The sequence below is a fragment of the Ciconia boyciana genome, chromosome 4 (assembly GCF_034638445.1).
Source record: "Ciconia boyciana chromosome 4, ASM3463844v1, whole genome shotgun sequence".
In the NCBI taxonomy this organism is placed as follows: Eukaryota; Metazoa; Chordata; class Aves; order Ciconiiformes; family Ciconiidae; genus Ciconia; species Ciconia boyciana.
The window spans coordinates 101,190,937-101,206,423 of NC_132937.1; the positions used below are offsets into that span (position 1 = coordinate 101,190,937).

General features: G+C 38.1%; 1 protein-coding gene across 5 annotated transcripts in view; it reads right to left on the minus strand.

The window, feature by feature from the left end:
- Positions 1-15,487, minus strand: part of MCTP1 (multiple C2 and transmembrane domain containing 1) — a 291,466-nt gene that overhangs the window by 113,700 nt on the left and 162,279 nt on the right. For all 5 annotated transcript variants that reach the window (XM_072860789.1, XM_072860787.1, XM_072860791.1 and 2 more), the window contains one exon: positions 4,727-4,913. In XM_072860789.1, the coding sequence (XP_072716890.1) occupies positions 4,727-4,913 (187 nt within the window). The remainder of the gene's footprint in view (positions 1-4,726; positions 4,914-15,487) is intronic.

The following is a 15,487-nucleotide window of genomic DNA, read 5'->3' on the forward strand; positions in this document are numbered from 1 at the left end:
TGTCCACCAAAATTTTAAATGATAGCAGTGTATCAACAAAATTAATACCAACAATAAAACACTTCTTCTCCCTGAATACTTCTGTGAGATCTATGTTCACATGTTCACATTTTCCCTTTGATGGCTCCAATAATATTTTGAGCAGTGACTTAGGGCCAATATTGTTTTTGCTGTCATTGACCATTATATGCAAGCTTGCATACAGCATATATGCATCTATATAGCTTGCAAATAACATGAGCAAAAACAATCAAAGAGAATTATAACAACTTAGTAATTTTCATAATAATCACGTGCAAAAAAGATTTTAAAAAAAGAATTAAAAGATGGTTCCAATTCCATGGCAGAAAGCTCTTACTATAAATAATTGTTTAATCATAAATTGCTGCAATATCTACATATATTAAAAAGAGGAAGAAAAAATTAAAGAGTAGACTAACACTTGCATTTATTCATCCAACACAGTTTTAGAAAGCTGCTTGGAAAATGTGTTCTGTTGCTGCACTTTTTTCAAATAACTAAAAGTATCAAACTAGGAGTATTGCACCAGTTAGGTGTGATATGCTAAAATGCTCACGCTCTAACTTCTAATATAATTTAAAAGTTGCAGGATTTCAAATGATAGAACATCAAATGCAATTTTGAATCTGCAATCAATTAATAACAAACCCGGCATTATCATTCAGTTTTTAGATAAGCTAGGTGAGGAACTCCAAAAGAGGAGACTAAAATCAGATTTTCAAATTAATTTTAAATCATATGTATAGGTGGCCTAATTTTCAGTTGTTTTTTCAAGTTTTATTCAAAAATACTAGCATGTACCTTTATTTTGAAGTATTTTAAAATCTGGACTAATGCATTTAATGCCTGTGGCCTCTTTTAAAATTTTAATGCAGCACAGGTGAAACCTTTTCCAGTCATTATGATAATGTCCAGACTTCTAGAAAATGCAAACATCAGGTAAAACACCAAGTCAACATTTCTTTAATTTATTATGAAGGCGAAATTGACTATTATGGAAAACCAGAATAAATAACATCACTGATCTGAAAACCACAGGTGCTGCTTAAATGAAATATTAAATGTCAGCCTGCAAAAACTACACTATGTTTATGCATAGATAACCTATCCATTATAATGTTAGACATATAATATGCATCCCTATCTTTTTATTAATAAGACAATTCTAACAGTTAAATCACACTTTAATATTAATTTCACGAGCCCCAACTGACCATTTGCTGTTTACAGTGAAGGTTTGACCTTGGTATACTGAACCCAGGAATCCAGTTAAGTGTAGTACCCCACACGCTACACACATACTAATACATGCATGCATGTTATCACAGGATAATGGTTAATAAATTTTTGTCATTTTTAATATGTTAATCACCAGAAATACAGCTTAAAAATACTGATGGTCAACTTTTAATCAGTGCACACTCAACCCCCTGCTTACCAGCTGAGGGTAGCAGAGACGGCATTACAGATAGCACTGTTATAATTCAAAAGCATGTTGGCACCATCCCTCATTTATTACCGTAACGATCAAGGTTTGGAAGCTTCTTATCAGAACTGGTACCACAACAGAGATAATTCTGCTCTAACACTGTGATGAAAGTGAAAGGATTTACAAAAATGTTTCCACATTTCACCCAAGTTTCCCAATGACCGAAACAAACACCAAGCTGCAGAAAGAAAACAAAGCAAAAACCAAACAGAGAGCAAGCCAAGTGACTGCCCCCCTTCCTGCAATGCCGTACAGTTCCCTTTTTCCAAATTTCATCCTGGTAAGCTCGTTCTACAAAAAGGCACCAGCGCTGTATTTCACTTTGCTACCTTTGTTAGCATCCTGCAGAATAATTATTTTTGAACTTTTAGTTCCAGCAAGTCAGCTGGCTTAGATTCCTTTATTGCACGTCGTGACTGCAGAGACTGCTGAAAATGTATACAATGCCACGGCAGAGACTCTGGGAGAAGCAAATGACTTTAATACATTACTTTAAATACATAACTTTAAGTAATGATTTATCAGATGATATTCTGTCTTCTTATTTATGATTATTGTTGAAGGCCTCAAAACCTGCATGGTTCCTGAAGCCTGAAATTTCCATAGCAGAGGAATCCATGATTTGCTGTGAATCTTTTCAGCCCTCAATAGATGGGAAAAGATTGAAATGCTCTGGATATGAGTCCTCTTTATTTTTTTAATGAAAGGCTGTATAATATATTTTCTGTATGGCTGCAGCAGCTGTCAGGGAGAGCATCTCAGTTCAGCTCTATTATGGGAGAAGCAATACCCCATCCTATGGCATTGAGATACACTGAGGGGCCAGTACTGATTGACAGCTTGTCACCATGACGTCTTATTCCATCTCTGTTATGGAGAAAATTAATGTCACACCACCAGCCTTATGACTCGCTGTCATCTTAGAACTGCTCACCTTTTATCAATGCTCTAAATAACATTTCAAGCCCATCGTCTCACGGTGGACAATCTGGTCAAGGGACATTAAATCGGATGACTGTGAAATGTCATAATAAAAATGGAATGCTAACAACTTCTTCTCTAAACTAGCTCCTCTGGTTTTTAAACTGTGACAAGGGGGACCGCGGGTTCAGCACACCCGTTCTGAAAAGGTCATACAATCTCTCTTGGTCTGTACCCATTAATGTGCCCCCCTCCTCACCCCAAAAGGAATTAATCTTTTCAGACAATTGTGGTAAAATAATGGTTCAAACAGTAATGCCTGTTTAATTTGTAAGGCTCTGATGTTCAGCTACAAATGGTTAAATGACAGTAATAGAGTCATTTTCCAAGGCTATTTGATCTGATGGCAAGGTCAGCTCATTAACTGTTTTTGGCTGCAGAAAGGGTGCAAAATACATTTCTCAAATGGAAGCTAGATTTTTTAAGATGAGAAATAAACCCCAAAATACACCCACTCATTGGGGAACAGTACATCTTGCTAATGACATGCTCTTTCTTTGTATCGGTTCTGAAGTAGAGATATGAATACCAAAGACAAATCAAACATCAGTGAAAATAAACTATCTGAATTTCGTTAATGATTGTCATTTCTTTCTTCTGCTGTCCACTGGTCATTTTAATAAAAACAGTAAAATTTATCAAAAAGGCATATCGATGCTACAATTTTCAGAAACACATAATGAGAAATTCATGCCTCTGCAACATGAACATCTTCCAAAAATATAAATGTTTTAAAGTGCACACAGTAATGGAAATATAAGAAAAGACACATACCCATGAATATGTAAGAAACAGAAATAAATAGATCAATCTTACACCACATAATTATGCTTTACACTGGGGACAAAAAATTGAGAGTTTAGGAAAACCGATTAATAATACAGTCGTAACATATTTCTATACTCCTACTAAATTATCAAAACCATCAGTATCACTTGACTGCTGTATCATCACACACAATAATCCACAGAAATACGGTATTGTTGCACTTGGTAGCAAGAAGTATGTCACCTCAAAAACGTATCCATCAGAGATTTATTATATTTATAAAGATCTTTTCTAACAACCACAGACTGTCTTGGTGGATTCCAAAATGTGTAATAACTCTCTTAATTGTAATTATTTTTCAGAGATGGTGCACAATACCTTAGCTCTCAGTTGGTTTAGGAATATTATGTTTAGCCTCACTAAGTCACCTCTATTAAACTGTGTTTATGATAACACTATTGGTGTATGAGTTGTACAAGCATTAGCAGACAGCTGATTCAGTGGAGATAGCCAGAATAAATTTGCTGAAGCGCACATCCTGCTAATCTGTTTGAAGAATATTGTACAGCATTAGTACTAGCACTTCATGTTATCTGCACAGCCTGATAAGGTACATCTTTATTAAATTCAGTTATTGAAAGGATGTCAGTCATGGAATAGGAATATTTTAAAATCTAAAAAAAAATTAAGCGACTCTTTGTTAGTCAGAGCTTGGTTTAATGGCTGAGTGTCTAGAGAAGCCTTTCTAAACACCTGGCAGCATTGTACAATAAAAGCTTTGTAATTTTAAGTGGAAATAGCTTTTTTTTTTTTTTTTCTTTCTCCGTGTGTAGTGAGACAGTTACTTTTAGTGATTTAGGTATTAGCAAATGCTGGAGTAAGAGCTCCCCTCTCTGTTGCTTTGACAAAACTACACAGATTCTGTGTAATGTGAGGATGCTGGGAAATGAAAATAATTTGCTTCAGAATATTTTGAAATGGAAATATTGTTTAAAACAATTATTTTGATGATTCAAAATACTGCTCCAGCCTCTAACATGCAGACAGAAAATAAGTTTTCTTGGCCTTCATTAGATGCTCAAAAAAAAGCTGAAAACTATTGGTACCTCAAACCATTTGGCATAAACATTCACTGTACAGAAACTGTACAGTCACTGAGTGACCCCTTAGTTATTTTGTGCTTGGTAAAAATCATCTGCAAGGCAGTAAAATTAACTTCTTTATGTCACATGGTCATATCAAATAGCTGAATTACTATGCAAAAAAATACCTTATTGTATAAAGAGGATTTGTAGCCTTCTTGATGTTACCTGTACCAGCTGTGACAATATTAGTAACTATTTTAAATTATTGTCATTGGCTGAGTGTGATAAGGTTATAAGGGATATATTTAGATTTCCCCCCCCGATACTTATTATTTATATAAGCAAACATTTTGCAAACAAACGGCAAAAAAGAACTCCATACATATCTCTTCAGTATCTCCTCTCGCTCCTTCTGGTCCTCCAGGGAGTTGACGGAGAGGTCAGAGATAGTGACCGCAGCTGAGGCTGTGAGAGTGACCAGCAACACCAGGCATCCCTCTCCCTCCTCCAGCGGCTTCTCCAACTTGTGGGTTTGTTCTTTACTCAGGGTTGACAGGTCAACCTGGCATCTAGAAACAAACATGCTCCATCAGCATGTAGTTTTCTTCACATCAAACAAGAGCATATTGGCTTACTTGAATTCAGCTGGACAAAAAAACCCAAATCAGTAGAAATTCCTTCCCAGCTTCTGGAAGGATTTCTCTTTACCTTCAACCCATGCCACTTGCTTGGCTTTTTAAATTTTTTTTAAGCTACAACCTGTTATGCATGTGAACAATAAATATTAAAAAGAATGTACAGACACTAGAAACAAGGTCAGCTAATATACCTTACTCCAACGCAGTCAAAGAGAATTTTAAAAATCCAGCTTCAGATGCAAATTGTACTTTTTAATTACGCCTCTTGTATAAACAAAATGTAAGTTTTGATGTGAACGTTTTTGATACCATTCATCTAACAACAGTAAAAATCCTCCCTTGAAAAAAAAAAATCTGTGTGGAGTTAATTGTGATGGAGTTAACACGACTGAGCGTAGAAAAACATGACTTGAGCACCACCCAAAAGGCTCAGCTCTCTTGCAGCAAGCTGTGCGTGGCTCAGGGTCAAAGCTTCACGCAGGCATCCAGGATAAAATTTGATGCCACAACCCCCTATATAATAAGATGTCTCACGTTGTAATGAGCAGGGACTGCTTATAACTGCGCAGAGTGGCTGAAGCCAATCCACCCTGCTTGATCCCTTTCTGAATAACCCTGGCTGTACCATACACTGAACTAATGAAGAATGGCTCCATACGTGCCAGCCAGCAGAAATAGCTTTGCAACATCTTCAAAAATAAAAGGTAGAGCACGGAAGGAAAAACAGTATCACTGCTAACAAAGAGCTGCCCATAAGCTTTTAATTAAAACAAGAATACCTTAGGGTTAGTAATTAGTCTGTGCACAGCTTAGAAGTTTTAACATTTTAATTTCTATAATTCACAAGTTTCAGCTTTCCTAGATTGCAACTGTGAGCATGTCTAGAAATTCAACGTCAAATGTAATGTCAGCTTGCACTGCACAGGAATTTCTGTGAAAAAGCACTATTTGGAATACTTCTACTTATAGCATCCCCCAGTAATGTTTTGCCAATTAATTACTCTAAATAAAAACAATAACAATACTGAAATAAAGTAAATGAGTATATTCTATATATCATTAAGCCACTGAATACTCTACTTTTAACAGTGATTATTTAATGTGACAAGCACATGTTCTATATGCCACTCTCACTAAACTAAACATCTAGCAAACTCTTTTCATAAAATGTCAATTGATTTTGAAGAGAAAGATAATGTGGTGACCGCAGGGCCAATAAACTGAGAAAAAGGTGGCAGACATGAATAAATAGGCATTTAAGAACAGGAAATAGCCAATTATGAGAATAAATGCGGCCTCATAAAATGGGCGCTATGCTATCACAGGCAGATTAGATTTGCTACAGGACAATTTCCTTTTAATTTTTTTTAAACATTTACTGTCTGTTGTGCAGCTGTCAGAATTAAACTACTGCAAAGCTCATACAGTAACAAGGTTCAATTATTTTACAATGAAAAAAAATTTCTAACTGACACAGCATTCTGAGCTTAATGTTTACCTTTTATTTTGAACACTTTGGATGATAAGGAGTGAGAAATGAAATTAACAACAGTAAGGAAAGACTAAAGCTGTGGCTGTCAGTGCAGGCTGATGATCAATACAAGTTTCGTACATGTACACAGGCTGTCAATTTTTTATTTAGTGAGGAGTATAAAGCCCTCCTTTAAATAACAAGTATTGTAATCAAGCATTCAAAGCTGGAGTAGGTTAAGATGCCCCTGGTGTTAAATATTCTTTGCTAGTTTATTTCAAAACAGATACCCCTCAAAAATATGCCTCTGCAACAATATTGCGACTTTAATCAATAATCATTGAAAGAACCAGTCTAAACTCTCTTAAAGCTGGTAAAAGAATCACAAAGTCATTCTAGTACAAGTAATGCAGAAATAATCCACCCCTCACTCAAAAATAGGCAACAAACGCTACCCCCACTGGAACAAAAAACCCCTACATGCATCAGAAAACTGCAATGACTGTAAAATTACAGGGTTTACACCAGAGCTACAAGCTCCAAGTTCTCCAATTCTTGAAGAAACTGCACTTTTGCAACACTAGTCATCCATGCTATTTTTTATTTAGGCTAAAAGAAGCAACTGACAATTCGATCTTACCCATGCACCTTTCCTACAGCTATAAAATGTTCCTAATAGCACCACATCTAGAACAGATTACCTGAGAAATATGTCTCTATTGTCTGCTTGATAGATCTCCATGAACAGCCCATCACCAGCCTGTTATTTCCTAAAATCACACAAAGAGTAGGGACTGATCTGGAAGCTTTTTCCAGTGAAAGCCTTAACCATTTTACAGGAAAAATATCCTCTGAAGGGCCCTCAGATAATCTGATAAAAAACTAAGGTTATTCCATTAAGGAGCGTCACCATTGCGCTTTATGAAAATCTAGATTAAGAGCGTCTCCGTGCGTACACGGTCAGGTGAAAGCACATTTCTCATTCTGCGCCAGGTCCCATCCTCTGCCCTCACAGGGGATGCAGCTCGTATGCGTCTAACTCGAAAATGCCAAGGCCTGGGGAGCATTCAGCATGAGGCGAGCGCATCGACCGAAGGCACATGCACTTCAGTCGAAAGGCGAGACATCCCAATTTACAGACACTATAAGAAAAAATTGCAATTTTTTTCCATTAATAGCTGAGTTTTTCATGAAAAAAATCCCCAACTTTGTTTGCTCTCACACCAAATTTTCCTGCAAAAAAAATTAAACCGTTTTTTGTTAGATCTACTTTGCCCTCACCAGGTCTTTGCACGGGACCAAGACAGTGAAGGAAGCCTGGTTTTACTAAGGCATTACTTCAGCACTAACCTGTCCTAGAACAACCTTTACAGACATCAGTAGGAAACCCACAAAACTCCTTTTTGGATTAGATTTCCTTACAAGCACTGAAGTTAAAAAATACTTCTAAAGGTAAATAGCTTTGGAAAGTTCAAGTTGACAATGCCCCTTTACATTTTACTGAGAGTATACACAAGTATTCCAAGCTTTAAAGCTTTGGCAATGATGACTTATACATCAGTTAAGATGTTCTCTTAAAAGACATTTGTCACGTACTACTGTTTCCATGGAGAACAAAGATGCTTTGAGGATGAAGGTGAACTTGAATGTTACCAGAAAGTGGTGCCGAATGGGCATTGTGGTGGTAGAAATTTTTGTCTTGCATTCTCAGATTGAGGATCATGAAAAATTACAGCCATTTTGAGAAGGCCATAAGTTGCATATGGCCAGCGGCTGTCACATTGAAAGCGGGAGATAATAGTAATTTTGGACAATTCAGTTTCTTATGGAATTACTATTTACATGCTGCTGCTGCTACAAGAAGTTCTCCACCTGCAAACAGGTCAGCCTGAGGAATTATGGCAAAACTAGCCATTAACTTCACAGACAGATTCTCAAGCATGGCTATAAATCACATTTCAGGGAATTTTAGTTTTTAGGGCAGTTTGAGTATTTTGCATGACGCCCCTGCTCCACGCTGTATGGTCCCTTCAGAGCACAGCTGTGTCAGCATTAGAAGTGGCGGGCAGGGGCATGGGAACGATCCTCCTGGCTGGATGACCCCTCGGGAGGAGGCATGGAGGCACGTCCCCCCACATCAGCTCTGCACGTGAACATTATCAGGCACCGGGTGGACCTGGATTTTCAGGCCTTGAGAGATCAGAAGGGAGAAAAACCACGCAAGTGCCTCAAGCTCATCTGCCGAAGTATCACGGATAAGTCGCTGCAGAAACAGGGTACAGCTCCCACGGAGGAAGATTTGAAGATTCAAGGGGAATCCACCACTTCTCTGAAACTGTGTTCAGTGTGTTCATTGCCCAAACTGTTAGAAATAAATTTCTGATTTATTTTTAATTTGAATATATCTGGCCTTTGGTTCTTTTTATGCCTTTCTTTACTCGGTTGAAAAAGCCTTTAGTGCCCCGTATTTTCTTCTAGTGAAGGTACTCATATACCATAATCATATCTCTTCTTGATCTTCCTTTTGATATGCTAAACACCTTCAGCTCCCTATACATTTCCCTGGAACACATCTCCTACAGCCCTCAAATGACTTTTTGTAACTTTTCTGATCCAGTGAAATTCTCCTGCATCCTTTTTAAAGTGTGGAAGCCAGAACTATATGTAGTATTTTATTATCAGCATGTCTAAGAGGTAAAAATCACCTCCCCTCTCTAGTTCTAACAGAACCTGGAATGTAAGACCGCATTGGCACCCTGGTGAAATATCCTTGCTAATGAATGAATTACAAAGGTAGCGACATGACATAGAAGGCCTCTTAAAAGCCAGGTGGCCAGGCAAGGGAGAGACAGCAGATAGCGAGATCATTTTCTCACATGACAAAATAAAGCATAAAAGAGGAATTGGCACAATCCTAAGTGATAGGGACAGAAAAGCACCACTTGGCTACAACCCAGGCAACTTAATTATCGTCATGACTTGTTCAGGAAGACAGCCTTTTAACTCCACTGTGATCCAGGTCTATGCTGCTCCAAAGGATGCCAAGGAGAGGAAACTGTGCGATTCTGCAATTAGAACTGAGCTGGACACACATCAGAAGCAGCGAGGCATGAACTGCTACAATTTGTGAGACTCCGTATCCTTTATCAGCAGAGTACAATGTTCCAATAAAACCAAGAAACAAACGGAGAGGGGAAATTCTGCAAAGCACCGTCAGAAAATGACATGGCTCAAAAAGACAGGACTGCAGTAACGTGAAGTTCTTGGAAGAACCAGAGCACAGCATTTTTAAGTGTAAAGATAATGAGAAAGAAATAAAATGACAGATGCCACACAAAGCTTGTGATGGGTGGTGGATAGAGGTGACAGACTGAAAACCAGGAAAGCTCCCAAAGGAGTCGGAGACTGGAACTCGATAAGTAGGACCCTGACTGAGGGGGAGTGCGGTGGTGAGCTCGGGAAGCTGGAGAGGATCCCCGGGAAGCTGGGAGAGCGCTGCCTCGCTGCAGAGCTCGGCAGGACCTGGGAGACGGTGCTGCCAGGTGCCACCCAGCAACACGTGGAAAGCAGGAAAGAGCCCTGCGCTTTGGGGTAAGTCAGTCTCGAATATGACTGGAAATACGAGAGCCGCATGAAACGCAGGACAATCTCACCTGTCACTGAGCAATACCTGAATACAGACAAGCATTTATTGCTTGCTAAAAGAAATACGGTCCATGCCACAAAGTCCTGTTGATGGATTTTGAAATGACTGATCAACATTTTCCTAAGCGTCGCTCTTCACAATAAAACTACAGATTTACTTTTGAAATTGCGTAGACAGGAGAAAGTACTTGCAATTGTCTTATGATGTGATATTTCCTACGCTGTCCCTGCGGCAGAGCCATACACTACAGACACGCACTCTTAGTGCTGTCACCAGTGCAATTTCTTTGCAGCAAAATTAACACTTTCCTCTGCTGGATCAGTCTATTGCTTTGAGGAACACTGTGTCTCGCTACATGGTTCCCCCCTCACTAGCTGGTCCAAGCAACTTTGCAAGAGCTTTCACACAGCTCCAATCTGTGCCCTCCAGAAATCCTCACAAACCCCTGTCTACACCCTTAACCACTTTTTACACTCACTGTCATGCTCCTCATATCTAGGCAGCCATTCCACTTTTCCTTCTCCCTTCCTCTTATTTTGCCACTCTTACTTCATGTAGCGGAGTACATTTCCATATGTGGGAGACAGAGGGTCAGAAGAAGGATCCGTAAACATAATCCAGCTTATGTGCAGCGTTCTGTATTTCAGAATACACTGGGGTATACTATCAGTTTTGCAACAGTATGTGACAATAACAACTGTCAGTAAGAGTTGTAAATAATAAAATATCTGGTAAGAGAAAGTTACTGAAGAGTTGTGAGCCAAAACTGAACCTTTTTTGGGTTTCCAGCAGAACAGCAGTGCCTCTGCATTAATAGAAGAAGTTAAAATGTGCAGAGATAGTAGTAAGTAAGGTGTGGAATACCTGAAGGCCAAATTTTGAGATACAGTATTTACATCTAACTCCCTTTGACAACAATCAGAAATGGAGACAGCTCAGCACATCTCAGGATTTGTCAAGGGCAGGCCTGCCAGTAGCATTTTTATATTTTAATGCTTCGGGCAAAACCTTCGCTTTACATAGAGAAATGCATCTGCAATAATTTACCTTTAGTCATCATGTATAATCAACAAACTGTTACACACACAGGCTGTCGGTTGTGTGCTTGTCTGTGTTTGCACAGAATTTCTGTGTAATTCATATGTGCACACAGTTCAAAACTCAAATTACAATAGCATGTTGACCGTTATGTTTAAACTTTGAAAATAATATATCCTTCCAAAGTTACTGCAACATGCAGAAATTTTCAAACCACCATGTGAAAAAAATATTTGAAAGACCAGCGTAATAAAGTCCTATTTACAATTCCAGAGGAACCCATTTTGTCTCTATAAAGTTTTGCAAAATTGAGAAAACTTCAAGCTTCATTAATTTCAACATTAACACAGACTTTCACACCTACTATTCAAAACCTCTTTCTTGGGCAACAATATTTTAAAAAGAAAATTGCCAGTATTTTAATATAAATCACAGTCTCCACGACATCTCTAGAAAAAATCTGGGAAGAAACGTTAGCAGTGGCACATTTAGTATCCTTCACTCAAATTTATATGCCTGTTGAAGTACCCGTACACAGCTTTACAGCACCACTCAGTTCTCTCTGATAACATTCAGTCTTACAGAGTGAAACTACATAAATTGTGCAAAAAAAAAAAATCAATATTTTATATAAAAATCCCACTTCAGTTTAGAACTTTGAGTAGTGTATCCCTGTGCTTTCAGATTTATAATACAACAGCATAGGTCGCATATCGCTTGTATTTATGTGCACCCAAAAAACCCTCTATGGCTTCATTACTATGAAAAAACTAAACAGACAAGACATAGCAGATTAGGTGTTGAAAATCAAAATAGTTAATTTTCAATATTTTAACTTTTGTATTTCATAACATCCATTATCTGGTATGTACCCGTGCACACACACACACAAAATTGATCTGAATTTTCATGACAATATTCAGAGAGATTATGGGACGTTTCAGTTTTCTACAGATAAAAATTAATGCATAGCTTTAATGAATACACTACACACAAGGTCTTTTGTTCTTAATTTGCATCAGATGGGAAAAAAGATATTAGCATCTATAAATACTGATGAAAATAGATATAGATTAAGTCAACAGTAATTTCCTGGCACAAAATATGAGTAAAAGTCAATGTCACTCTAAAGATAAACATGCATTTTTCATACCAATAAATAATGCTATAAATCCTGCCGTACTGGATTGCAAATAACTTCAACTGAATAAAACTGCATGACATGGGATTTACTTATCCTGTATGTTCACAGAAACAACTTGTTCTCTGACAGCACTCATTCTTGGCAATTTATTGCAGCTGTCAGCAGCCAATTTGTTCAGATTAGTGCTATGCATAAAGGTGTAACAATCATGAGGATTTATTAGCTGATTATTGTAAAGGTGACAGTCAGGATCGCCTTCAAAAACGCAGATGATAAGAAACTTAAATAATTACATGAAGATTAAAATCATTTCACCTTCATTTTGATCTCAGTATTACCTACATAAACTTACTGCAGTATATGTTTTTAATCACAGGAGTATATTGACTCAATACGGAAGAGAAATTATTTACTCATAGCAAAAACATGTGAATATTAAATGTACTCAAACTGAACAATATACACACATACATATGTATTTCTATTTATCAGGTGAAGCAAGGACTAATACTGCTCATGCCAGTCCACTGCTTATTTGAACACAAGAAGGCTGCCCCTGTGGCTTTAGCTGCTGGTGCTTTCCAAAAAAAGAACTTCTAGACCTCATGTCTTTGATCCTGGAATATTTTTTTTTTTAAAATGATATTCAGAATGCCAGAATTTAATCTTCTGCATGATTAAACTGAGTTCTGGTCAAGCCCAGTGTTTCCTCATACAAATCAGCATATGATTCGAAATACACTTTCCTCAAAGCTTTTGTATGAGGTCTTTTTCCAGGCTTTTGAAATCCCAAAAGAAACACTGAAATAGTTCTAGGATTTCATGTTTTTATGGTATTCTAAGACGGAGGTTCACAAGGTGCTACACCCTCTAAACTGTCATGGAGAATGCACACCACTGAGACTCAAATGACTTTTACAAACACATAATGCTTAAAGTTAAGAATGGAAATCAATCAGTCAGCATTTAATTTCAGGAACCACCATCCTGAACATGCCTGGGTACCAAGCTGAACCCGGACCTTTACTCTAGTTCTGTGACAGACATATCTTTCTCCTTCTCTGAATTAGGATGCCATGCTGTCACTCTCACCCTCTTAATACCTTCCTCCCTCTTACAAGCCACCCCCTCCATTCCATCCTCCTCCTGCCACGCTGCCCCAAAGCCAGAATCTCACTTCCACGTCTTCAGCCTTCTCAAACATCTTTCCTTCACCTTCCTGCCCTCAAAAAAGGATCACAAGCCCAAGCCCTCGCAGTCTAAGCATGCATGCCATCTTCACCTTGTCACATTCCCAGCTTCATGCTGGCCCTTAACATGCTCCAGCCTAATGAGTATGACGATATACACAGGGCCCACAGAAGTCTATGTTCCTGATTTCCAACTTCTTTTATTTCACTGAATTGGAGCTGAGACAGAGTATCACCCCAGGAGAAGTTACGACATTCTGCTTTGGAATAAAATCTGCAAGTTACAGAGTTTAGCACAGAAAAAATACTTCAGCTCAAGGGGGCTTCCCATGCTGTTTGCCAGGAGGGACCTGGAGTTTGTCCCTTCAGCCTTCCACCCCGTGACCCTCTTATCCCACAGCCAGCTCACTTTGGAAATGCTGAACCAGTTTTAGGGATGGCACTCTTCAAAGAGATCCCCTGGCAAAGCAGCTCAATAACGCCTATTTTGCAGGGGAAATTCTGCTGACCTTGATGTGTGCTCTGCAAGCAGATGGATATGGAGGACACAAAAAAACCAACACTGTGGATGAGAGATGAAAACTGCTCCTTAAACAAACTTTTATTCTGTTTTCTTAATTTGGTCTGCTGTTTCTCTCAGTGAGTAGGGTCTCTTTGATCAAGTGTGGCTTCTCCCTAACCATACTTCGCCCAGGCAGGACATCTTCAAGAAATAATTGTTTTCATTTGCATTTATTAAAAATAATCCTATATAATAAAACAGCTGCTGCTTGAGCATTATTCAAGAAAGTGGGAAGATCACAATAAGATGAGAGGGATTACTCTCCATCACTGAGCAATGCTAGAACACTACCAGGAAGTCTTTTGTTTCCCTCCCACAGCCTCATTATCCCTTTTCCTGGAACCTGGATCAAAACAGTTTATTACATGTGCCTTGAGAGTCACAGAGCCTTAGTCCTGGACCACGACTAGGTCGTGCTTTACAAAATTAATATACATTTATCATAACGCACACACACACAGAGCAAGTCTGTACCAAATACTCTGTACCAAAGTATTTACAGCTTTTAGAAGCAGTCTCGAAAGGAGAAACTGGGGAAGAGAGGTCCGTGTAAAGTGGAGCTGCCAGGTGTCGGTGATTTTTATCCACAGTGACTGGAAAAGAGTATCAGGGAGGGGGAATACTAAGACCTGTTTTTGTATTCATATTGAGCTTGACAAATGACAAAGTTTTTCACGGAAATCTTCATGGAGAGCAATTTGTTTGCAGGTTGCATTATCCACAGATAAGGTACCAACAGAAGGTGAAATAAGAGTGTTTGAAAGGACAAACTGAAGAGGGATTACACATACACCGACAGCAGAGAGGTCACAAAAATCAAGAACAGCAAGATTTCAGGAAAAATACCGTTGATTTTGTTAAAACCAGTTATATACTGCAGAAGCATTACAGATTAGCTTTGTCCAAGGAGCATCTTTTTTGGTATATATACAAATTACATCTATTTATGAAAATGACAGAAAACAAAACAACATTCTCCCACTGAAATATGCTGAAGGCTTTAAGTAGTCTTCTTAGAGACAAGATTTCTCATGCTATTGAATTTTTTTGGCCTAAATAAAATGTAGAGATCATTTGTTACTTGCATAATAGCATGTAGTTACTAAGAAGAAATAGATGCACACTTAAGATGTACAACTTTTTTAGGTATGTGAAAAGCTACTTAAGCAGCTCATGTGTTTGAAGTTATACATTTTCATTCTCTAATTTCTCTGTCACATTCTTATTTAGGTTTCAAGTGCCTTGGAGCAAAAATGGTGTCTTATTTTATGCAATGCCCTTAAAAAGACTTCATAATTACTGGTAACAGTAACAGTCTAAGTGTTGCTTTGATGACAGTGTTCTGAAAAATCACATGTGAAAACTCTGAATCTCACCATCTTTTGTATAACAAGGTTAAAGTTAAGCAGGAAATAGGAATAATTTCCCAAGGTATATCACGTGTTGACATAGAA